At 44.9% G+C, this 26324-nt stretch overlaps 1 protein-coding gene and 1 long non-coding RNA gene across 2 annotated transcripts in view; one reads left to right on the plus strand and one right to left on the minus strand.

The window, feature by feature from the left end:
* Positions 1-2230: 2230 nt before the first annotated feature.
* The window catches only part of LOC309375666, a 52408-nt gene continuing 28314 nt past the window's right edge, over positions 2231-26324 (minus strand). The window contains exon 4 of the long non-coding RNA XR_014170986.1: positions 2231-2879. This is a non-coding gene — a long non-coding RNA (uncharacterized lncRNA). The remainder of the gene's footprint in view (positions 2880-26324) is intronic.
* Positions 20529-26324, plus strand: part of EXTL1 (exostosin like glycosyltransferase 1) — a 59358-nt gene continuing 53562 nt past the window's right edge. The window contains exon 1 of the mRNA XM_081921445.1: positions 20529-23134. Within this exon, the coding sequence (XP_081777571.1) occupies positions 22197-23134 (938 nt within the window). The 5' untranslated portion in view covers positions 20529-22196. The remainder of the gene's footprint in view (positions 23135-26324) is intronic.

The raw sequence follows: 26324 nt of genomic DNA on the forward strand, positions 1-26324 counted from the left end.
CTCAGTAGTGTCTACATGGAGATGTGGGGGATTGAACTGGGGACCTTCTGTATGCAAAGCTGAAGCTCTACTACAGAGCTACAGCCCTTCCCCAAGGAGAACCAGAGCAGATACAATCTCCTCTCCATGATCCTGCACACTCATGAGTTTGCACCAAGCCATGTTTTGGTTTAGCATTACGTGCAAACCAGGTCAATCCTCCCACCTCCACCCCAGATTATTTTTGGAGTGCACTTTGCACAGCCTGCCCATCCCTCTCCTCTCCCTCTCATCAACAACATCCAGCAAGGGGCATTGGGCAGGGTAACTGATATTCGAAATACGGAGAGCCAGGAAGAATAGCTCACCTTGGGAAAGTGGTTTCAGATGGTAGCATCCCTGGGTGGAGTGTCATGTGCACCCTCTCCCCAAGCAGCATCAGATTACTCAGCGATAGGAAGCTTCTGTAGGCTGAGTGTTTTGAATCACCCCAGTTAAAACCCCATTGTCATCTCCAACAAAAGAGAGCTTCATTTGAAGCAAATAGAAGAGAACGTAAAACGTGGCATGTAAAGAAAACAAAGACACAAAGAGCAGGCTAGCTAACACAAGTTACAAGGAGCTCTTAATCCACTTCAGGTGGCTCCTTGTTCCCATACCCAGAGTGCAAACAGCAAGCACATACCCCACCCAGCATGGGCACGCTGGAATCTCAAGTTTCTGCTTCCAGCAGCCAAGGCGGGGCAGTGAGGTGGCGGGGCACCTTCTTTTCTAAGAGATGCTCTTAGATGAATCAAGTGTTTCTGGAAACCAATTAACATACACCGGTTATATATTTCACATGTAGATAAAGAGTTGAGTCACCATGTCTGGGGAGAAGGTAGGATGAGGGTTTGGGACTTTTTTGTTTGGAGAAACGGTGAGTAAGAGGTGGCAGGGCAGGAGCTGGAAAAATTATGCATGATATGGAGAAAGTGAATAGAAAAAAGTTGTTCTCTTTCTCTCCTAACGCTAGAATTTGGGGACATCCAAGGAAGCGGAATGTTGGAAGATCCAGGACAGATAAAAGAAAGCAAATTATTCACGCAGTATGCATAGCTACACTTGGGAATTTGCTTCCACCAGAGTCAGTGATGGCCACCAACTTGGATCTCTGTAAAAGAGGATTAGACAAATCCATGGAGCAGAAGGCTATCGATGGCTACAACTGGAGGCAGTAATGCTTCTGAATATCATTTGCTGGAAACCACAAGAGGGGAGAGTGCTCTTGTGCTTGGATGCGGCCTACAGGATTCCCACAGGCATCTGGTTGGCCACTGTATGAGCAGGATGCTGAACTAGGTGGGCCATGAGCCTGATCCAGCAGGGTTTATGCAAATCACTGCTGAATTACTGCCACACTTTGCATGCTTCTCTTTGAGTGGGTGTCTGAGGGTGGTTGGATCAGTTCAGGTGGGTCTGCATCCATTGAGTGAACTGCCGCCCCCTTTTTAACAGATGCCAGTAGGGCCTGATCTGAAGGCATGTGACACACCACCCTTGTGGGAGATAAGCAGTTCTGGGCTCTGTCTGTACCTGGGCGAGTGGCTGCCTGCAAACCTGGTATGTGCCACACTGAGTTCCATGAGGGAAGTACCATAAGTTAGGAGTCTTAGGGACTGGAGGGGGAGGAGGGATTTGATTCCCTTCACATTTCAAGGTGAACATACCTAACCCACACTTTCTGAAAGTATCTGAGAACGGAAAGAAAGCCATCCTTCAAAATGTGCACTTCTCTGAATTTTGCAGTGTGGTGTTCCAGCCAAGAACAAAATGCATAAACTGTGCATAAATGTGCATATATTAGTGAACATAACACACACACACACAAAAGCATCACATTAGGGGAAATTGCTTTGCAAAAATGTGTCTATTAGGCAAAATGACATATACATGTGTCTATTAGGAGAAATTCACAGTAGAATGCTGATGAATCTTCATGAGGACTTTTAAAAAAATATATATATATATACAGTGGTACCTTAGGTTACATACGCTTCAGGTTACAGACTCCGCTAACCCAGAAATAGTGCTTCAGGTTAAGAACTTGGCTTTAGGATGAGAACAAAAATCGGGCTCTGGCGGCGCGGCAGCAGCAGCAGCTGGAGACCCCATTAGCTAAAGTGGTGCTTCAGGTTAAGAACAGTTTCAGTTTAAGTATGGACCTCCGGAACGAATTAAGTACTTAACCTGCAGTACTACTGTATATATATAGCAAACTGATGTGGAAACATGGAGAACTGAACTTAAGATGGGGGTGGGGGGTGGAGAGAAGTATGAGAAACCATAACTGACATCCGTAAGTTGGAGAAGGGCTGTAGCCAATAGCTGAGCATCTGCCCAGCATGCAGAAAATCCCCAGTTCAATCCCCAGTATCTCCAGGTAGGGCTGGGAATGTTCCCCATCTGAGACCCTGGAGAACTGCTGCCAGTCAGTGTAGACAATACTGGGCTAGAAGGAACAATGTTCTGATGGTATGTAGCTTCCTATGTTCCTATGACATACCCACCCCCATCCTTGTTTGGGATAGAACTATGATAAATATATCCTAAACGCTCTATGTAGAGATATCTCTGGACAAAGAAAGATGGGAAGAGTTTTTAAAAAGTAAGGGGAAGGGAATCTGGGGTGCGATGCAAATAGTTGGTGCTCAGGGCCCAGGGCCACCCTTTATCACAGCTCATATCAGGGGCAATTGCTACCTCTTCTTCCCAACCTGGGCAAAGCAACTTACCTGCTGTTGCCTCCAAGATCAAGAGAGCTCAGTTAGTTATTCAGAGCTGCACCTTCTCTTGGCCAAGTTTCATTGCCAAGAAAGTGGTCATCTCTCACCAAGGATGTTGCTGCATTTTAAGCAGCACTGGGGAGGGAGGGAGGGAGAGGGGGGAAAAATCCCATCCATATAGTTGTATTTCATAGTCATATTTTCTCAGGTCACTTTCAGTCTCAAAGCTCTGTTGCAAATCTTTTCTCCTATAAGGAGTTTTAGTGTGCATGAGAGAGTGTGTTTTTCCTCCCCCTAAGCAGGGGTCAGGGACCAGTGTGCCTTCAGCCCTGGCTGGAGGGGAAGTGGGGTAGCCGAAAGAGGTATAAAGAGGAAACAGGGTGCCTCACTCCCTTTCCAATTGGGCCTTGTCCACTTTTGGCCCTGGCTCCAACCACCTCCAATATCTGACCCCTGACAGATTACCCCCAATGGAAAGTGGTCCTTGAAATTAAAAAAAAAGGGTTCTCCATCCCTGCCTTAGATTATACATTCTAGAACGGTGACTGCACAAACACCAGACATTTAAAGAACATGACTTTGCTAAATAATCCTGGGAACTCTAGTTTGTTAAGTGTGCTGGGAACTGTAGCTCTGTGAGGAGTAAACTCCACACACCTATCTCTCCTCCATCCAGACAAGCCAGACGCCTTATCAGAGTTCAAAGATGTGTTCCAGCCAAGCAAAAGCACTTGCAGGGGCTGGCAGGGCCATGGTGTGTGTCCTGCTGGGAGTCCATGGGGTTATTATGAGGTTAAAAACAGAAAGGAGGTAGACCCAGGAGGAATCAGTTCAAATGAAGCCAACTTTCATCTGTCCCTCTTTCCCAAGCAAATAAGAACCCAGTGATGAGCAGAAGGACTCAATGGAACATATCCAGTTAAAAGCCCAGTTGAAGCAGACATCAATTCTCGACTATTTAAAATCTCTTTATTGAGCCCGAGGCTCAATACATGTGTAAGGGGACCATAATGCACATCTTGGCGGTTGCAGTCCTTTAAAATAAATCTCTTGTAAAAGGGAATAGCCCCCCAGGGCATGGTTAGGAATGTAAGAGCTTACCAAATGCCAACAGCCGAGTTGTTTGAAGCGCTCAAAACAGCCCCTTCCCCGTAAAAGAATATGCCAGCCTCTTCATCATTGTCTGAGGAGGAGCCAGAACAAGCTTTGTGGCCAATATGTAGGTGCATACGAATTGTTGTGCCGCAGCAGAACGAGGCCTATCTGCTTCAGCAGCCTGTGTCCCTTAGGAGCCAGCTGAATGCCTGTGGCTAGACCAGAGTGAGCAGCCATTCCCATGGAGACAAGCTTCTGGGAACTGCAGACCATTGGTGGGAGGGGCCAGAATCAAAAGTGGGTGGAGCAATGGAAGTGACTCTTGCCTTTGTGCAGTGGGGCTATGTTCTTCCCAGTCAAAAGCCAGAGGTTTGCACACACATGCATACCTCTCGATCCTCCACCCAGGGAAACAAGAGGCATTACCACAGGTCAAGGGCACCAGGCCAAAGTAATCACTTAGCACACAGAGCAGGGCAAATGAAGAGAGAGGGGCTGTGGCCTGCAATGTCCCAAGGACTGGAGACAGGTTCCTGGAGGGCCTGAGGTTGCCTACCCACAATGCTTTGATTCAGGACTCAGCTATGCAGCTGCAAATAGAACGTTTTAAGTGTGTTTAAAGTGCATTATACAAGTGTGACACTAGATGGCGATGGCGAGCAAATTCAATATGCCATATTTTTCTGTGTACAAGACAATGCCCCCCCCCCCCATCTTATACACTGATTTATATTCTAAGTCTTGGGTGAGCTGGTGGCTCCAGCGAGTGCCGGACTCAGGGCCACGGAGCTAGCTTGAGAGGCAAGGCAGTGCCGAGGCGAGGAGGGAGCTTGGCCGCGGTATTGTCGGCTCTCACCAGCTGAGGCGAGGTGAAGACAGATGCAAGCTGGAGAGGCAAAAAGCTCAACAGCTTTTTGATGATTTCCCCAAAAGGCTGAACAACTTTAAAATACTGATTTCTTAATTTTGGTCTCTCGAAAGAAGGGGTCGTCTTATACATGGGGTTGTGTTATATACGGAAAAATATGGTACAGTGGTACCTCGGATTACATATGCTTCAGGTTACAGACGCTTCAGGTTACAGACTCCGCTAACCCAGAAATAGTTCCTCGGGTTAAGAACTTTGCTTCGGGATGAGAACAGAAATCATGCTCTGGCGGCGCGGCAGCAGCAGGAGGCCCCATTAGCTAAAGTGGTGCTTCAGGTTAAGAACATTCAGGTTAAGAACGGACCTCTGGAACAAATTAAGTACTTAACCTGAGGTACCACTGTATTTTTCAAAACTGTAAAAAACAACAATTTTCACAGCATTTTTTATATGTGTCTAGATTCTAGCTCAGTTAGTAACATTAATGAAGTGATTGGCAATCACATTGCAGGTTTTTCTTTTTTTAATAAACATAAATTGGGGGCCGGGGGTGTGTGTGATTGGCACTGCAGGGCACAAGGCGGGGAGGTTTAACCCCCTCCCAGCAACGATTTCAATAAAAACCACCTTGTTCTCATGTGGCCATTAGTATTATACAAAGCCATACAAAATATATCTTAATGTTTTATAAAATAATGCTAATTGCTGCATTGGGTTGTGTTTTTTTCTGGCCCCAAGGAAGGAAAAGGTTAAGCATCTCTTCCCCAAGTGTTGTAGTGGTGATCACAATCTCTCCTTGCACCTGGTACCATAGTTGGTTTGTTTGCTAATCCTGTTGTGAGCCTATTGTGGAGATAAGCCTTCCATAGTACTGTAGCACCACAGTGATAAATATTATTGGGGAGAGGACTGTAGTTTGTAGGTGGCAGAGCACAGGTGCAGGGTCTCTATCTTAATTCCTGGCAGTGAAAAGCATCCCAGTGAGCAGATGATGGGGAAGGTTGTCCTCTACCAGAGACCCTGGAGAGCTGCTTCACAAAAATTATGCAGCGTGGATTTCTTTTAATAGACACATTCTTGTATGCAGTTTTGACTAATGCACACATATTTGCAAAACAATTTCCCCATATACAATACATTTTTGTGTTATTTTCATGAATATATTCATTTTCATTAATATTTTCCCCATATATATATATATATATATATGCAGGTTTTGGTGTCCTCGGGTGTCTTCCCGTGTAAAAGTTGGGGTGTCTAGGCGACGTTTCGACGAGGTCTCACTCGTCATCTTCAGGCTGGTGCTTTCGGCTTCTTGTTACTGGAACAGAGCAGGATCTCAGTGTTTGAGTTCCTATAAATACTGTTGAGGGGGTGTGGTGTATAGCCTCCAATGTTCTGGGCAGAGAGGAAGTTCCCAGGCTAGTGTGCCTTTTCTTCTTTTGTTCCTTAATTACTTGAGGGATATCTTGAGTGATTTCTTGAGTGATATCCTGAGTACCACTTAGGTGGGTCATTAGGTGTGGATTAGTTGCTAAAGTCTTTGTGTCTTGACCTCTTGAACTTTGTGAAGAGTTTTTCTGAGAAGATGGCTGTACTGCACTTAGTTGTGCTCTGGCTTGGCCCTCCTTCCTTATATCAAGGGCACTACAGATAAAATTAGCAAAATCCTCCATAAACACAATATCAAAACAGCCTTTTGCACCAACCAAAAAATAGCCAATATCCTCAGAAACCCCAAGGATAAAATCCAGTTGGAAAACCAAGGGGTCTATGAAATACCCTGCAAAGTCTGCCCAGCCACGTACATTGGACAAACAAACAGACGAATAAATGCACGTATCGCAGAACACAAGAATGCCGTCAAAAAAGAAGAAAAAACTTCCTCGCTTTTCCAACACATGAAAGAAACAGGACACGAAATTAATTTTGCAGATTCCAAATTGCTCTTTAACATGGAACATCACCACAAGAGAATAATCATGGAAGCCATCGAGATAGAGAAACACCCTCACAACATGAACAAGCGTGACGACACATCCCGCTTGCCAGACATCTGGAAATTAGCCCTCCCCACAAAAACTGACACCAGATCCAGAGGCACACAGAACGCTATCACCAATCAACCACACCAGACCCAAACCCAGACCCTCTCCACAGATAAATTACAGACACCATCCAGTAGCCAAACCATGGTGGCACCTCCGGATGCTGCACCCCCCTGCAATCCCTACACAGATCTGGCTGACACAGGCCACAAAACCACAGCTCGCCCCTATACACGAAGCCAAGCCAGAGCACAACTAAGTGCAGTACAGCCATCTTCTCAGAAAAACTCTTCACAAAGTTCAAGAGGTCAAGACACAAAGACTTTAGCAACTAATCCACACCTAATGACCCACCTAAGTGGTACTCAGGATATCACTCAAGAAATCACTCAAGATATCCCTCAAGTAATTAAGGAACAAAAGAAGAAAAGGCACACTAGCCTGGGAACTTCCTCTCTGCCCAGAACATTGGAGGCTATACACCACACCCCCTCAACAGTATTTATAGGAACTCAAACACTGAGATCCTGCTCTGTTCCAGTAACAAGAAGCCGAAAGCACCAGCCTGAAGATGACGAGTGAGACCTCGTCGAAACGTCGCCTAGACACCCCAACTTTTACACGGGAAGACACCCGAGGACACCAAAACCCATATATATATATATATATACAGTATATATATGTATATATAGTGTAAACATTGTTCAGTTGGAGAACTACATCGCCAAGTTCCAACAGGTGCAAGTTTTGACAGATACAGTAGCTGTGTTCTGGTTAGCATATTGTTTCGGGCAGTGCAAATGTGATAGCTTTTGTTTTAACGGAGAACCGAATTGAATTTATCCCGAGTCCCTAACCCTGACTGGCTGTTGGGAGTGGTAGAAAACTGTGGGGTAGGTTGGAGATCGGAGTGCACTGGAAGATAGCATGGCTATCTGGCTGGAACCCTGAGCAAGAGAACTCCAGGCTTCAACATGTTGTTTCAGGTCTCACTTGTATATTGCTCAGTTCTGCTTTACTTTTACAGATTAACAACTTAAAAGCAGAGAGCCAATGATGGAAAAGGAGGGGGGAGCTCACCAAGCGACCATAGGCAGGTCAACTGGAGTGTCGTGTAAGGATAAATGAGATAATCTCATGTATGATTTCCCTGAGCTCCTTTTTGGAAGGGTGTGATAAATATAATATATCAGAGAAGCTCATGGAGCTGACCTAAAAGAATCTTAGAGCGCATCACAAGGTCTCATTGGTACTTACGTTAGAAAAATCAAATGCATGGCTTTCACTGCACAACTGGCTGCCTTCAGATCTTCCCAGCCACCTTTTTCCAATAGCTCCAATGGGCCTATTCCCACAGGAGTGCCCTACACCATTGCATTCTAATATATACATGCAGCTTTCAGCACACCAATAAAATGCAATGTCTGCCACACCTCTGTATATATCAGGTGCGGTGGGGAACCTTGTGGGATGTAACATCACTGTAGCAGTCAAGTACAACATTTCCTGTTTGCCCAGAGTGGACACACAGGGGGATGTTACTCCAACCAGGAGGACTTCCTGTGACACCTGGTCTGGAGCATCCTCCTTCTGCGTGTGACTCCCAGGTGACCCTGGGAGACCCCGTATAAGGGCTAGTCACACAGCCATCTTCCCTTACTCTCCTTTTGCTGTTTTGCCTTGTTCCACCTTGGTGTTCTTTTGCTGTCTGCTGGCCAGCAGCACATGGGCTCATTTGCCACATGGGATGAACCCACACTCATCTGTAACTACAAGCCAAAGCCTACCTTCATGATCATACTGTGAACTGAATGTAAGTAAACTTCTTATTACTTTTAAGAGAAGACTGTTGTGTCTTTATTCTTTTTAAAAGGGAACAAAGGGAATTTACCAGGAACAATCCAATCTGGACAAGCCAGACTGGATTGCTTAACTCAAGAGATACTACCAATTAGCTTCCTGCAATATACAGGGGAATGTCCTCTGCTACCAGCTGACTAGCATGAGTGAGGAAGGATATTTTTTAATCAATATATCCTCTCCTACTATCCTCAACATTCCCACAAACCCTGGGCACTACAACTCCCATCAGCCCCAGCCAGCATGCCCAATGGCAAGAGATTGTGGGAGTTGTATGGGCCTGGTAGAGATGACGAGCAGAATCCGAGACCAGGGAAGAGCGACAGCGGAAGAAGATTGGAAAAAATTTAAAGACTATTTAAAGAAATACTCAAGAATTAGTGAATGCTAGATTGGTGTTGAATGAGAAAAAAGAGGGGTTAATAGCAATAATGGTTAAGTGAAAGAAATGGAATCTTTTTACAATTAGCTTGAAAACAAGGGAGGGATTTGTTAATTAATTAATTTGACATGAGAATGCAGAAAGGGGAGGTATGAGGAAGTCGGGAGAGTAAGGAACAGGAAATTAAGAGTTTGAAATTATACGTGTTGTATGTTCTTTATTGTGTTATTTTTTGTGTTATGGATGGAAAATTCAATAAAAATATATTTAAAAAAAAGAGATTGTGGGAGTTGTAGTCCAGTAACATGGCCAAAAGTTCCCCACACCTGATATGTATGAACATGGACTTGCTATAGGTTGACATGATAATGTCAGTAACGTTTCGCCACTAGGGGCTACTGCAGCTGCGCCTTTAACAATCTGCTTGGTCACTATAGGTGTCCAGGAATTCCATCCAGACAAGTGAGCAGGCTGGTAGAGAGAGGAGAGCGTTCTCCATCTGTCTTCACCAGTCTACCTGGTTTCTATATCAGTGGTGCCACTGCTGGGTGTTGCCCGGATGGCGTTGACCTGTGACAGGGCCTTCTTGGTGGTGGTTCCCCATTTGTGGAATGCCCTCCCTGGTGAGATGCATCTGTCTTCCTCAGCAGGAATTTAAAAACATTTCTGTATACCCAAGCATTTTATGCCTGAAAAATTCTGTTCTTGCAAACATTGAAAGTATTGCTGTGAGAGTAGGCAGTTATTTTAGGTACTTTTTAAATATGTTGATTTAATGTATTGTTTTAACATTGCATTTGCTGCCCTTAGCACCTTTGGGAGGAAGGGTGGGGTTTGAAGTAAATAAGTAAGTAAGAAGAAAGAAAGAAAGAAAGAAAGAAAGAAAGAAAGAAAGAAAGAAAGAAAGAAAGAAAGAAAGAAAGATATAAATAGCCATGGAGGAAGGAAAGCCAAGCAGGCTTGCAGAGCAGAGATAGATGGCTACATCCTGTTGCTATCAAAGGGTTAAAAGAGTAGCAGAAACGCTCTAATCACTGAGCAGCTGGAGGTCATTAGGCTTCCAGGAACATGAGTCTGTATAAATAGTCCCCCTGTTTGTTTGTTCTCCCCCTTCTCCCTTTGGGTGTGTGTTTTGCTGAGATGTGTGATTCGTCGCCAGGATTGTTTTTTGGTGTTTTGTAAATAAACCTTATTTTGATTTACAAACCGCATGCTCCAGGACTTCTTTTTGGGAAGATGCTGCCTCTCCTGCCCTTCTTAGCTGCTGCGCGAAATCCTCTGCCGTGGTGAGACTTTTAAAGAAGGAAGTGCACCGGGCATTTACATTAAACTAATTAAAGTTTAATGGGACAGGTTATGGATGTTTGTACGTCAAGAAGGAGATAAGGAGAGCAGTTCAGAGTGATTTATGCAAGGACTGGAGTGAAGACAGAAGCGGTTGCTGACAACGAAAGCCTCCAAAGCAGCTTGAGTCCTGCAACGTGCCTAGAAAAGTTTTAAAGAGGCACTGCGCAGTTTGTACTCGCTGGAAGACGTCTGATTCCTCAAGGAGCCACCTCAGCAGCTGGGAGACGGTCTACAGGTGTGTGAGTATCGTTCCTAAGCCCCAGGGAGGATGGCAGAGTCCCAGGAAAGTTTTACTGTCCCGTTTACGCGACTCAATGGGAAAAATTGGCAAGATTGGAAGGCTAGAGTAAGGGTTTGGTTGCAAGCAAAAGAGTTGTGGAGCTGTACTGAAGCACCGCCTTTACAGGCAGCTGCAGACGCGTCTGCAGAAGCCAAAGCAGCAGCAGCAGCTTCACAGAAACGCGACAGGAAAGCCCAAGGTCTACTAGTTTTGGCAGTGGGACCAGAGCAAATGCCTTATGTTTCTGAGTTAAAGAACACGCATGAGGTCTGGACGGTTCTGCAGCGGTTAAATTCCAGAAACACTGCGGGGGCCAAGATCCATGCTACAAGATGTTTGTTTGATTTACGTCTCCAACCGGGAGCGTGTGTGAAAGAACATATTGCCAAAATGGTGTCTGCCTTTAATCAACTAAGACAGCTGGGCATTCCTTTCTCTATGGAGCAGCAGTCATACATATTGTTGTCTTCTCTTGATAAAAGCTATGAGACTCTAGCTCTAACTTTGGAAGCTATGCCTTCAACTGAATTAACCCTTGAATACATTTCTTCTCGGCTTGCGGATGAACAGGATAAAAGGCAAAGAGAAAGAGGTCTGTCTTTAAAGGGGAGTTATGCTGTGCCTAAGAGTGTTGATGCTGAGTTTGAGCACACAGTAAATGCTTTTGCAGCTAGACATTGTTTTCGCTGTGGTTCCCCTTCCCACCTAATCAGGAATTGCACACGTGAACCTGGTCAAGACAGCAACAAGGCCGTTACCCCTAGTTACCAGACAAGGAGTTCCAGGGGACGTCGAAGAAGAGGAGGAGGTCGTGGCTACTCCCACAGCACACAGCACATGGCTTCAGCAATGGCGTTGATGCAAGGGCGTGGCCAAGGCAGCAATCTACGCTGGTTGATCGACAGTGGTGCATCTCACCACCTGGTGGCGCCATCTAGTGTACGTTTGCAGAATTGCAGACATTTGCAAACCCCTAAAGTTGTGACAATGGCAGATTCAACTAAACGTTCCTTAGAGACTGTAGGCACAGTGTTCTTAAATTGTTTGCAAACAGAAATTGATGCCTACGTGCTAAAGGGACTGAAGGGGTGTATTTTGTCTGTGTCAGAACTTGATAGAAATGGGTTTAAAACTGTGTTTGAAAATGGGGTTTGCACTATTTCAAAGAATAACGTATCTCTTTTGCAGGTGGAATGCAGAAATGGGTTATATTATTTTGAGACAAGTCCAGATGAAGTTGAACAGGTTCATGCTGGTTGTGTGAACACGCCTACCCATAATTCTTGTGTTCATTTATGGCACCGCCGTTTAGGGCATATTAATTTTCAGTATGTTAAAAGGCAACCTGAATTATCAGAAGGGTGCAAATTGAACAAATGTACTAAGTATTTGGATTGTACTGCATGCAAAAGTGCGAAGGTTCATAGATGCAGCTATCCCAGTTCAGATAGGAAATCTGACAAAGTATTCCAACTTGTGCATATGGACCTATGTGGCCCAATGCCTGTTGCTAGCATGGGAGGTTCGAAGTATGCACTGTGTCTCTCGGATGACAAAACAAAGGTTACATGGTTTTTTCCTCTCAAAACAAAAGCAGATACTGCAGAAACAGTTAAAAATTGGGTTCATGCGGTAGAACTTGAATTCGGTACTAGAGTACTTGCTTTTCAGACAGACAGAGGGTCAGAATTTACCGGGTCTGTGTTGCAGAATTTCTTTAAGAAAAAGGGAATTAAGCATCGTCTGTCTACACCTTATTCCCCCCAAGAAGGAGGCGTGGCCGAACGTAAAAATAGGGTTCTGCAAGAGTTGGCAAACTCTATGTTGTTTGATGCTAAACTTCCTCAGAGTTACTGGGCGGAAGCCTGGCAGGCGGCTACTCATATTCTGAACCGAGTATATAATTCGGTAATTGATACTATGCCTTATTTTGCTTTATATGGGAAGAAGCCCAAAGTTAATTACTTTCGGGTGTTTGGATCTCAAGCCTATGTACTTATCCCAAAAGCGTTAAGGGAAAAGGGAAGTCCAAGGGCTAGGAAACTCATCTTTTGCGGGTACGAACCACATGCCAAATCTTGGAGGTTTGTGGACCCAGGTGGGGATACTACAAGAGTGGTCCTCAGTAGGAGCGCTGATTTTTGTGAGCAGTCCGGATGGACTCACTTACACGCTAACCCTGACATTTTGAGAGATGATTTAGGCATTCATGCTGAGAAAGAAAGTCCAGAGAGTGATGAGCCAGAAGGGGATGGTGCACATGGTTCAGATGCAGATTCTGATCAGGCACGAGGTTCTTCTCCTAAGGTAGAAAAGCCAGAATCTAGGAGTGCTCCAACTTCGCCAGTCAGTAGGCCTAGCAGACAGCAAAAGCAAAGCAGGTCACCTGCAACACCAAGCCCAAGGGAGGTATCTAAACGGAGGTCTTTATCCCTAGAGGCACGTCCAGACATAAAGTCTGAGACAGATTCTGACAGCCAACGGTCAGAGGGGGCACAAGAGGAGCAATTGCGCAGGTCAAAACGCGCCACGAAGGGCAAGCCGCCAGAGCGGTTTAAGGTGACAAGTGTATACGTAAATATGGCACAGTGTGAGCCAGAAAGCTATATGGAAGTACAACAGCTTCCAAGCTCAGAAGCCGTAAAGTGGCAGGAAGCAATGGAAAAAGAGATGGCTTCAATGAAGTCTCTCGGTGTGTTTACAAGTACAGAGCTTCCGAAAGGGCAACAAGCTGTAGGTTGTCGATGGGTATATCGTTTAAAGCCCACAACTACTGAAGAGTTGCAATATAAAGCCCGACTAGTTGCAAAAGGGTTTTCGCAGCGCAAAGGTGTTCACTATTCTCAAATCTATGCCCCTACTTCAAGATCGGAGTCATTAAGAATGCTTCTAGCCTCTTCAGCTAAGAAGGGAAATAAGCTGTTTCATTTTGATGTCAATGTGGCTTATTTAAATGCAGACTTACAGGAGGAAGTCTATATGACACCACCACCAGGTTTTGAAGGAGACAAGCCAAACCAGGTCTGGCGCCTACACAAATCCATTTATGGGTTGAAACAGTCCGCCCGTAATTGGAATTCCTGCTTAAACGATGCTCTAGAGAGCATGGGGTTCAGAAAGAGCGCAGCAGATGCGTGTCTTTATCTAAAAGGCTCGGGATGTGAACAAGAAGCAGTTTTGATATTTGTTGACGATTTATTATACAGTGGAAAGGATGATAAACTTGCACAACAATTTGCCACAAAGCTTGGAGAAAGGTTTCAGATAAAATCACTAGGCAATGTATCTGTTTATCTAGGAGTTAAAATTCAGCAAGATGAAAATGGTAACTATTGGCTTAGCCAAGAAGCTAAAATCCAGCAGTTGCTGGAAAGGTTTAAAATGAACAACTGTGCTGGTGTTAAAACCCCAATGGAGTTAAGTTACACAAAGGATGCTCAAACTGAGCAAAAGGCAGAGTTCTGTAATCCCGGGGTTTACCAGTCAGCGATAGGCAGTCTACTCCACATTGCACAGTGGACTCGGCCCGATATAACATATGCTGTCAACATGCTGTGTAGACAAGCTGAAAAACCATCAATGCATGCTTGGCAAGGAGTAAAAAGAGTTTTAAGGTATCTCCAAACTACCAAAAGCTTTCGCTTAAAACTATCAGCAGAGGGCAGCACACAACTTGAATGTTGGGCCGACAGCAGTTGGGCAGATGCTGGACCAGATAGAAAATCAGTGTCAGGAATGGCGATAAAATTTGGAAATGCACTAATTGGTTGGAGATCAAGAAAACAATCACTTATAGCTTTAAGTTCAACTGAATCTGAGTTCAATGCGTTATCAGATATATGTAGAGAACTGGAATTTTATAAGCAACTGGTACAAGAATTGTTTGGAGAATGTTCCCTACCTATCAGAGTGTGGGAAGACAATCAACCTTGTATTAAACTAGCTAAATCAGGTCAATTCAAGGCGCACACAAAACACTTGGATATCCGTTATCAAAATGTATGCCAAAGTGTAAAACAAGGTTTAATTGAACTAAAGTATTGTCCAAGCCAAGAAAATCTCGCAGACGGTTTTACAAAAGCTTTGAGTCCGCAATCTCATAAATGTTTCTGTTCAGGTTTAAATTTGTATTAAGGTTGGTACAGCTCAGTGTTACGAGCGAGAGGGGGTGTTGCTATCAAAGGGTTAAAAGAGTAGCAGAAACGCTCTAATCACTGAGCAGCTGGAGGTCATTAGGCTTCCAGGAACATGAGTCTGTATAAATAGTCCCCCTGTTTGTTTGTTCTCCCCCTTCTCCCTTTGGGTGTGTGTTTTGCTGAGATGTGTGATTCGTCGCCAGGATTGTTTTTTGGTGTTTTGTAAATAAACCTTATTTTGATTTACAAACCGCATGCTCCAGGACTTCTTTTTGGGAAGATGCTGCCTCTCCTGCCCTTCTTAGCTGCTGCGCGAAATCCTCTGCCGTGGTGAGACTTTTAAAGAAGGAAGTGCACTGGGCATTTACATTAAACTAATTAAAGTTTAATGGGACACATCCTTCATCTGCCAATTCCCTTGGTAGAAGGCTTTTTTTTAGTAGTGTGCTAAGAGCAGTAGCGTACTGGTCTTGGATGGGGTGTGTGTGTCAAAGACCTGTTACTATTTCTGCAGCAGAGTCCCTGCAGGGACCTTGTCTCCAGTGTCCTAGAACTGGCCAGTCAGCATGAAAGCAAAGCTTTATAGTTGCTGTGATTCCAAGGCTAAGATTTGGGAACCCTGAAAACACAAGGTGCTTCCATTTCAAGAGAACGGCGTGCAAGTTCTGTTACATACAACGGAACTTTGTGGAAAATGCAAATTAAGCCCCTCCGAAAAGAAGATATTGGAGCACTCCAGATCATTTGCTCGTGTACATGCACAGAAAATAGTAGATCTAGCTGAAAGACAACACATGGGGATCTTGTTCCAATGCACCCCTAATTATTATTATTGTATAAATATAATATTGTTGTTTAATATTAGAAGGGACATGGCTGCTTTGTTGCCAGACTTCAAAGTCTGACCCTAAGTCTCCAGGTTTACCTGACTCCCTACAGGTGGCAGGTGGAGGGCTTGAATCTCCAAGTGCGAGAGAATGGATCCGCCCTCCTCGGCTCCCTTCTCCAGGGCCACCCCTGGGTCTCAGGTTTGGGTCCTGAAATCTCAGGATCTGGGATGCTCTTCACCTGGCAACTCTATGTGGATGTGACTATCATGAAGGGGCTCTGCACTTCTGATTTTGCCACTGCACTGCTGGCTAAGAGGGGCTAGTAGCCTGCATTTCCATGGGGGGTGGGCTTCCCTTCCTCAGCATCCAGCTCATTTCCATGCTCAGCGTGGAAATGAAGGCTACAGCTTCATAGCAGGCTCATAATTTTGTGAGCTTATTTATAAAGCTGGACTACTCGGCATTTGAAATGGCAATGTGAGCAGGGCCCTGAGATTGTCTGCTTTTGAGGTAGATCCCAGCAAATGCCAGTCTCAGACACAACAGGATGGCAGCTGCCAAATTCAACACAGGGGGTGCGATTCAGCTTTGGAAGCTGCAATCCTCAGCATGTAGACCTGAGCAGCATCAGGTTTCAGGAGGTTTGCCTAAGAGTGAGAGTTTCAGCAAAGACAGTTTCTCCCATCACCACTTCAGCACCAAAAGGAAAGAAGCGACGTAGGCTCAAATTCTCCCTTCTCTGCAACTGCGAAAGGCCCAATCTTTAAACAGAGTCTGGTAACGCTAGTTCTGAATGATCCCCACGTCGAGAGACTGATAGAATTTCACCTGCTCCCACCCCCGCATCGTCAATTATTTTAGCCTTATTTCATGTCACTCAAAAACACAGAGCCAAGTGCTGGTTTTAATAGCGGCATGGTGCCAATTGGCAAGGATGGACCATCTACCTTCCCTACAAATCAGGTCAATTGTGTTGCCATGGTAAAAGGTTGTGATCTCGTAAAGAATGGTATTATCAGATTATAAGCAGAACTAAGAGATTCCAGTCAGAGAAAGGGGTGGAGATGGAGTGCAGGCCGGGTGACAGGTCAGATGGGTTAGATCCCCTGTGTAGCTGTGCTTGGCAGGCACAACAACAAAAACCTCTCTCTCACACAACCTGTCACTTTTTCCTCTCGCACTAGAAGGAGACAGACCAATGGAACTGGTAGGGCAGAAGACAGGGAGGCTCAATGATAGGGTGGAGCCAGATACAATGACAGGCAGCGTCACAGCGAATGAGAGGCAGAGACAACTATAATTCTCATTTTCTCTCCATTCTCCTCCCAGCAGAGTTTGACAAGGGCAACCATGAGGCAACAGCGGAGGAGGAGGAGGAAGAGGAGGGGGAAGCTGACATCCAGGGCCACCTTCTGGTTATGTGTAAGGCAGGCAGATGCAGGCTTGCTGAGGGCAGATTGCAGCTGCTTGGGGTGATGCCCCAAAGACCAGCCTCCATTGGACAGAGCCATGCTTTAAGTGGGGTTGTTATGACAGTGCAAAGTGAGGGTCCTTCCGGATTGTTCCTATTTTGGGGTGGGATTCAAACACATACTGGCACCACTGGTGCCACAAAATCCCTTCCCCTAAAGACCAGACTTTTCACAATAAGAAAAGTGGTCTGAAAATGCACTGGTAAGTATGGGTAAACACTTGCTTTGGCCTATTATGTCTAGCCTCCTGCAAACAAATCAGGATGAATGCTCAGTAAAGGTCTTGAAGCGCCCTGAGATAACCTTTAAGCCTTTGCCCAACTTAATAGCTCAATATATCATATATATGCTCAATTGGTATGCATTGCAGGGGGTTGGACTAATAACCCTCGTGGTACCTTCCAGCTCTACAATTCTATGATCTACGGTCTATATTGTTGGCATACTTTGTGGGGGGAGGGTTTGCCATAAAAGGAAATGCCAACATGTTCAGTGTAGGTTAGGGATGAGGAATCTGTGGCCCTCCAAATGGGGCGGGACTCCCACTCCCATCAGCCCCAACCAGCATAGTCAATGGTTTGGGATGATGGGAGCTGCATTCCAATAACATCTGGAGGGCTACAGGTTCCCTGTACCAGGTGTAGGTAGACCAAGTACTATCAAGATTTATTGGGTCACCAGTGCCTTTAGTTAAAACCTTTCTGTTTCCTGGTCCTGGCTGGCTTTTTCTTCCTGTTGATCATGGCTGGGGAATTTGTGATGACTAGCCTCTCTTAACTGCCTCAGTGTTAGATTCTCTTCCCATCGAGGGAGGAGGTTTTAATTAGTCTGATCAGAATTCTCATGTGTAGCGCATGGGACAAGGTGGGAAGGGTTAATTAACTCTGAGGGATGTGAAGAAAACACACATGCTACAGTGTTGGAAATCTATTCACAGAATATTCCCTCACACAAATGGTTTCTGGCCTGTGACTATGTGAGTTATTTGTGGCTGCAAGAAGAAAATAAATCAGTTTGTAGAAAGCTCCTGTGCCTGGTCGCATGGAGAGGAAATTTTATTTTTTACTGATAATTAGTGAAATAGCTATTTAAGAACCTGTGCCATAAAACTGCTGGTTTTATTTTCTGTTTTTCTGGTGTTTAACTCTGTTTCAGCTGCGGTTGAATAAGCTGTCTTAAGGGCTGTTTTATTGTTCTTTTATGCTGTTTTCTATTTTATATTGCTGGCTGATTTTTTTAACTTGTTCTATTTGTATTAAATTAACTTTTATGCCGCCAAGTTGAAAAGTGTAGTATAGGTTTTTGAAGTAAGCAAATATATACCTTTGCCTTTGCTCAAAATGTTTTAAGATCTGAGCGAAATGGATTTTTATGTTTGTGCCCCTGCACACCTGTCAATCATGCAGTGTCATAATAGCATCATGTGACTGACAGATGAACAGCCCCAAGCACCTGTCAAATTTAGCCTGTAAGGCAGTTCCTGACAAGGATCTGGCCCCTGGTGCCAAAAAGCTTCCCCACCCCTGTTACAGTCAGATACCAGAAACTTTTAAACTTATGCCTACCTAGGGCCAGTCAAAATATAACACTTAACCATGGTTTGTTGCTGTAACTCTGATTAAAATTCCAGATGTACAGTGATACATGTTTTACAACCCAATCCTATGCATTTTTCCTCAGGAACAACTGACATTAGATTTAAAGCGTGTCTTCCAGCAGATGGGAATGGCTGTAGGAAAGTTTAGGTGGTACAGCCAAGGGACTTCAAATGCTGTTCCCAAGCATCTTCCACTTGAGGAAGTAATCTCACTTTACCCAATGGTAGGGCTGGCCCTGATTATCACTTCTCAAGCAGAGACTCTGAAGATGTGAGGAAACTGCCTTATTAATGATAGTTTCCTCAGTGTAGATTTAATATGAATCAATGGTTAACACAAACTATGGTTTGTAAATCTGGTTCAAACCATGATTCTGCATCCTGGTATGTAGGGAATCCTTAACCTTCATAAAGCATCATATCTGCATAAGGGCAGATAGTTTTGTGGTTGGCCAAAATACTATTGGGATAACATAGTAGAGCTATCTGAACTGGAATCCTCATGCCAAATAGCAACAACATTAGTAAAATATACACTGTCCTGTCTTTTTCCATGATGCAACCAACCACAGGGGAGTTAAATCATTGTAGTACCAACACAGCTATGGATCTCGCTTTAATATTTTGCAGACATCAAACACGGCAGCACTTCCGAATCTCTGGTAATTAAAACCCTGACTTGATGGAGTGTGTATCTCCTATTTCAAAGGAAAGGCTGATGTCAGTGGCATATTTTTAAAGGAAGCTCACATGAAGCAGGGTTGATGAGACAACCAGGATAGATTCTGTGAATGGCTGATTGAGACCATGTGACATGGAAATAAGAATTGGCAACTCTGAGAAGTATGTAAGTACTGTACGTGATTCTTGAATAATTTGGGAATTATATGGGAAACCACCCTATAAATTATGTAATATTTTTCATGTTGTAAGCTGCTTTGAGCATGGCTTTAACTACGGAAAGCCGAAAGGTGGCATAAATCATAATAATAAAATTATGATGATGATGGATGTTCCAGGATAGCTCAGTCAGTAAAGCATGAGATTCTTAATCTAAGGGTCATGGGTTCGGACCCCTCGTTTGGCAAAAGATTTTTGCATCACAGGGCATTGGACTGGATGACCCTCTTGGTCCCTTCCAACTCTGCAATTCTATGCTTCTAGACTATTGTATTTTAATATTCTGTTGGAAGCCACCCAAAGTGGCTGAGGAAACCCAGCCAGATGGGCGGGGTATAAATAATAAATAAATTAATAAATTAATAATAATAATTCTGTGACTCCAACTCCCACCAGCCCCAGCCAGCACCCAGGAGCATGGGTGTAGCCAAGGGGGGGGGGAGTCAGGGAGGGCCAGCTGCACCCAATCAATAAAAAATACATAGCAAACTGAGGTTCTGTCCCCACAAAAGGCCACCCCCCAAAAAAAAATCCTGGCTACGCCAATTATCAGGGGTGATGGGAGCCGTAGTCTACACAACAACACCCATAGTGCTCTCTTTGCTCTAATGTTTGGGGTAGAAGGCTTTTTTTCAAACCTGGAGATGGCGGGGATTGAACCCGAGACATCCCGCCCTGTAAAAACACGTGCTCCACCACCGAGCTACCGTTTTGCCGGGGTGGTGGGCAACTCTGGCCACGTGGACCGGCACTTCTCGACGAGGAGCAGCACTGACAGCAGCCAATGGGAAGGGGGAAAATGTAAAAGGCTTCTATCCCACCCCCCGTCAAAAAACAAGGTCTTCCCCTCCACCCCTCAAGGCAAGGAAAGGGTTATCAGGCAGCCACGCCTTTTTGGTAGGCGGAGAGCGAATGGCAGGCGAGGGGGGCGTGGCCGGGGTGGAATGTTGTGAAGGTGGAATTGGAAGGCTGTGTGCAAGGACCAGATGCTGGTTAGCAGGAGGCGCGATGGGGCGGCCAGACCGAGAGATGAGCGGTCCAGCGGTTTAAGAGCAGCCGAGATGCAGGATGGAGGAGAGGAGAGGTGAATGCCATTTGTTGCTTTATTGACTGGAGCAAGAGGGCCGGTCAACGGAGAGTGACGCGGAATGAATAATGGCATAGGAGAGCGCGGCACGCAGCGATCCAGAGGCAGTTAGGTGTGCGGCGAGGCGGCGGCGGTGCTGAGCCCAGGGCTGGCGCCCCGCAGGATTTATTCCGAGGAATTCTCCCAGTGCATATCATGAGGCCAGTGCAACTCGAAGTAGAGGGATCAGATCCCACGGGGCAAAAGCAGGCGGGGATCGGGTTCTTCTAACGTCCGAGCCGATGGAGAAAAGTGACAGGTTGATTTTTTGTTCTTTCTTTTTTTTTAAGAGAGAGAAACAGACCCGCTCAGGGACAGAAATAACTTCAATCAGAGAGAAAGGAGGCGCGGGAGGGGGAATATAAACTAAAGGAGATCAAGGGAAAGAGAAGGAGATTAATATATCAAAAACGCAGCTTAGTCTTAAAGGACCTCCAAAAGGCTTCTGTAATGAGGCTGGGAATGTAAGCTTGTTGTAACTCCTGAGCAAGCTAAAAAGGAGGGGGTGGGAGAGAAAGAAGCGGGGTCGATGGACATCGCTGGGAAAAGGGCAGACGGGACCCTCTCCTGCATCTCAGACGCTCCTTGACGAGGCGCCTGAGAAACGTGGCCCCGGAACCCCTGGCTCGGTGGGTCTTCCGTCCATGGCAGAAGCTGCTGAAGTCTGCCGGTGCGAGTCTTTAAAGGCAAAGGATCCGATTCGGACCCGGCCGGCGTGTGAGGAGAGGCCGATCCTCGGGTTGCAGAGTCAAGTATCCAGAGAGAGGCTGATCTGTTGCGAGTAGGACAGGGTGAACTCCCCAGAGGGGTGTGCGTAGCAGCAAGAGGCAGGGCTGTGGCGTCCCCGAAACTGATACCGGGACTTAAGAGCAACAAAACAAATCTTCAACCGCAGACTGGGCAAGAGAGTGGTTTGAAAGCAACATACAAAAGGCACAGGACGACTTGTTTTTTTAAAATCTGAAGAGGGAAGAAAAAGAGGGCCGCCTCACTGAGGATTTAAAGCAGCAGCACAAGACTCACGCCAGAAAGTTGCAAGGGGGGAAATAGTAACAATCATCTCAGTTCAGGGTGGTTGCAAGCTGCGATAAAAAAACATTGCATTGTGGAGAAACGGGCCCTGTAATGCTTTGCCATCTTCAAAGGGCAGGGAGATAAGGTAGGCTGCATATAGCAGAACTTAAGCGGTGCTGCTCTGAAGGAGGAGAAAGCGTTGCCATCAGAATTCGAGGCACAGGAAAAGGAGGAAACTGAACTTTAAAAAGTGGAAGGAGCAGTGGTGCCTGTGTGTGAGAGAGAGAGAAGATGGGAAAGGGTTTGGAAAGGTTAATACAGTTTTCCATGATTGACACGCCTCTCCACTAGTTTTGAGATTTGGGCTCCTGCTTAGCTCCAGTTGATTTACTTGCATCTTTTGAACCTGCCTGAATAATTTTTCCTTTCTGGATCAACTGAATGACCAGCCTGGCCTCCTTTTTTCAAAGAAAGAGTTGAGGGTTCTGTATGAACCTATGCAGGCCCGGAAAAAATACATTTTCATGACTTTCTTTGCCACCTGGCTTCTGCTTTTCTTATTTGGAGGAGACCAAATCAGGCGCCTCCCATTCTTCTCAAGCAAGAAAGCTGGAGGACTAAAGAGCTGGCCCCGTTGGGCAGATGGATTTCTCCTGAAGAACTTTGCAGATCCTGAAGAGCTCCAAAGTGATGATGGGGACCACGCTGAGCTGTCCCTCAAAACCCGGAGGGAGTTGAGGAGAAGCATCTACAAGAACAGCAGATGCCGCATGGACACTTGCTTCGATTTTTCCAAGTGTAGGGAACATGGGTTCAAAGTCTTTGTCTACCCCTTGGAAAGAGGGGACCCTGTCTCAGAAAGTTACCTCAAAATCATCACATCCATTGAAGAGTCGCGGTATTATACCTCCAATCCCGAAGAAGCCTGTCTCTTTGTCCTAAACATTGACACTCTGGACAGGGACCACCTCTCCGTACAGTATGTCCACAACATCAATGAAAAAATCCAAGGTTTCCCTCTTTGGAACGATGGCCGCAACCACCTCATATTTAACCTTTATTCTGGCACGTGGCCTAATTACACTGAAGACCTGGGTTTTGACATTGGTCAGGCTATCCTAGCCAAGGCGAGCTTTTACGTGGAGAACTTCCGGCCTGGTTTTGATATCTCCATCCCTTTGTTTTCAAAGGACCATCCCCAGAAAGGTGGGGAGAGGGGCTGGCTGCAAAAGACCTCTGTCCCTCCAAAGAAAAAGTACCTCTTGGTTTTCAAAGGAAAAAGGTACCTGACCGGTATTGGTTCAGACACCAGGAATGCTCTCCACCATATCCACAATGGCAAAGATATAATTTCCCTGACCACTTGTAAACACGGCAAAGACTGGGTGAAACACAAGGATAAGCGGTGTGACAAGGATAATACAGACTACGAAAAGTAAGTGAGATGCTTTTTCTGACTCTCTGGGGCAGGTCATACCACAAGGCAAGGTAGATTTTGGGTACAGTTTAGGGCAGCAGTGAGGGATGCCAGTGGCTATGATCAACAGGGGTCAGGATCCACAGGGAAATTCTGCAGAAGTCCTGTGCCAAGAGCATGTACTCCTTCCAACAAGCCTTGTGCAAAACAATTTCCCAATCAGCCACGTCCCGTTTTAATAAGCATGTGTGAGGTGCGATTTTTATTTCTCACCTCAGGCATTGAAATGTGTTGGGTGAGTCCTATAATTTGCTTCTAAGATGGTTAGGTGGAGATGTTCACGCAGTGAGGCAAACAGAGGACTCAGCAAATAAAAAATGCAACTGTGACAGAATTTCCAGCATCAAAAAGCTAAGATATCTCGAAAGCCTTGTTACATGGATTTGTAGCATGACCCTCATGTAATGATGTGTCAGCGTAACCTTGTGTGAATGTTGCCAGGTTTGTTTGCTCAAACTTCTTAGGTTGAGCCACTCCTCAGTAGGGTTTGTCCCTGGAAGCTGTCACTGCCAGCGCTTAGCTCTGGAATGTGTGAAATGATAGTAAAGAAGAGTGTGCCTCTTAACATGTGCAGAGTGCTATCCTCTCAGTGCTGAGTCTCTGCAGCCAGCGCCCATATTTCTGAGATTGGGGTAGAAGTACTGGAGATGGAAGGCTGTTTCTTTATCCAAGCCTTGGTACTCTTCATTTTTATCATGCAAACTTATGTGGTCTGCACTACTTTGCATAATTTACTGTGCATAAGCTATCTTCTTTAGTCTTTTATGTTCTTCTATAGCATATTGGAGATGGCTAAACAAATATTTGCCTCCTTTTTCTTTTTTTCTTTTTCTTCTGAACAGCTAAGCCTGAAGGTTTCTGTGTGACTTGCAAGCTTCCAGTGCTAATTGGCCTTAATAAAAGTGCTTCATGTTCAACACTGCAGGCAGCAGTTACTCTCTTACTTTCAGATAATCTGCATGTTTTTATTTTAGGCAAATTGATATAAATTGCATATCATTTTCAGAAAGGCATAGGGACTCCAGGCACTAGACGTTTTTGATACTTCATCTGTGACATAACATTGATTCTTGTTCTGGAATTATTGATCCAATTGAGACCCCTTTTCAGAAATATTTTACCAGGATCTAAAATGCATAATGAATTTGGACTTCTGCTCACTGTCGCTGGGCTTCTTAAGTCAATCTGTTATTGCCATTATTATTTCAAAAAACAATTGAGCCAATGAATGCTAAGAATTTTTCTTTTAAAGCAATTTAAAATATTGCACTCATGTTCTCAGTATTCTAACAAATGACTCAGGGCAATTAAAAACCCATCATGTTCCAGGTGATGTAAGGCAGCTATAAGTCTGATCCTGATTGTATGCATGCTTTATTCAGAAGTAAACCCCACAGTATGCACTGGGATTTGCTCTCAAATAAGTGTGAGTACGACAGCTGCATAACTGATTTTAGTGAGAAGGAGCTAAACACATAGATGAGAAAGTAGTTATAAGAGACTTAAGGAAGTCTGAGGCTGTAATAAAGCCAATGGCTGGAGCTGATGGGTGTTGTATAATTTATTTATATCCCAACTTTCCTCCAAGGAGCTCAAGATGGCATATGTGGTGTGTGTCCCCCCACCCCCATTTTATCCTCACAGTAGGTGAGAGACTTAATGGCTGAGAGGGGATTTGAACACCGGGTCTCCCTGATTGTAGTCCGACAGGCTTAGGAAGGCTACTGTAATGTGGTGTACACTTGAGAAGGGAACAAGCCCACTGAACCTGGTGGAAGTTATTTCTGAGTAAACATGTGCAAACAAGTGGGGTGCGCTTTTGGATTGTGCCCTAAGCGCATCATTATTTGCTTTAATAATAGTTGTGGTGGGCTAGTCATTAACCCATCCCAAGTAGTATTAACCATTGACGGGTGAGTTGCCAAATGCTGAATAATCAAGGAGGTGTACAAGATTATCACTACTTTCAAGAAAGTGCCTTGTCTCTAAACATCTAGTCATGGGCCGTTTCTGATGTTAACTGACATGACCAGGAAATTCTGTGAGTTTTTCTGCAATGGAGTCTCTCCTCTTCCCCTCCCTGCCAGATGGGAGGGGGTATAAAATAATACATTATTATATAAATTATATTATGATGATGATTGAGGGCCAAATCTGCCCTGGAGAGTGCGCCAACTTTCCAGAGCACATACACATAGGGAGTGCATGTGGGGTGGGGAGAAGGGAGGAAAGGAAGAAAGGAAGGAAGGAAGGAAGGAAGGAAGGAAGGAAGGAAGGAAGGAAGGAAGAAAGGAAGGAAGAAAGAAAGGGAAAGTTCTGGTTGCATTCATTCTGCATCCATTCTGTTCACACAGTGACACAATTGGATCTTTATGATTATTTTAATTTCCTTTGGTTTATTCACTTAAATATTTTTTTGCCACCTTATAGGACAAAGTTCTGTCTAGGTGACTAGCCAAGATACCGTAAATTCTTGAGTGGTACCCCATACAAAAAATGATATAACTTATGTATGGCAAATCCCATTTTCAAAAGTCAAGTTGAGATGTTATATTCTGGTCTACAGAGAGAGAATCACCTATTTATTTGTCATGCAATAGATAGAACAAAGCCCTGCCCAGACTTCCTTGAAGTGGATACAGTCCATACATGGAGAGAGGATTGGAATTGCACCCTCTGACCTCCAACGTGTTGTTCAGACCTTGTGTACAGAGCCTCTTCACAATGCCTAGCCGAGTTGTGCAAAAGGCCCAATCAACGCCTAGAGGTCCCAGCCAGGGGTACAATCCCACCCCCTGCATGTTGACTTTGCTGTCTTGAAGGATGCCTGCACAGGGTGTATTATTCTATTTCTTGGGTAGGATATTAATATTTCCAAAAGAGAAGCACATGCTGGCTGGGGCTGATGGGAGTTCTGCTCCAAAACATCTAGAGGGCACCAGGTTGGTGAAGCCTGCTTTAAATGGTTTGGTTATTTTAATAATATTTTATCCCCTTTTGCCATGCAGACCATTAGATTCTAAAGCTTAGAAAGAACAACCTAGTATTCTTTCAGTTGTGACATGGAGCTCTTTGCTTATTGCAAGGTTTCCCAAACTTGGGTCTCCACCTGTTTTTGGACTACAGTTCCCATCAGCTGGGGATGATG

Source organism: Podarcis melisellensis (genome assembly GCF_964234715.1).
Source record: "Podarcis melisellensis genome assembly, chromosome: 8".
NCBI lineage: Eukaryota > Metazoa > Chordata > Lepidosauria > Squamata > Lacertidae > Podarcis > Podarcis melisellensis.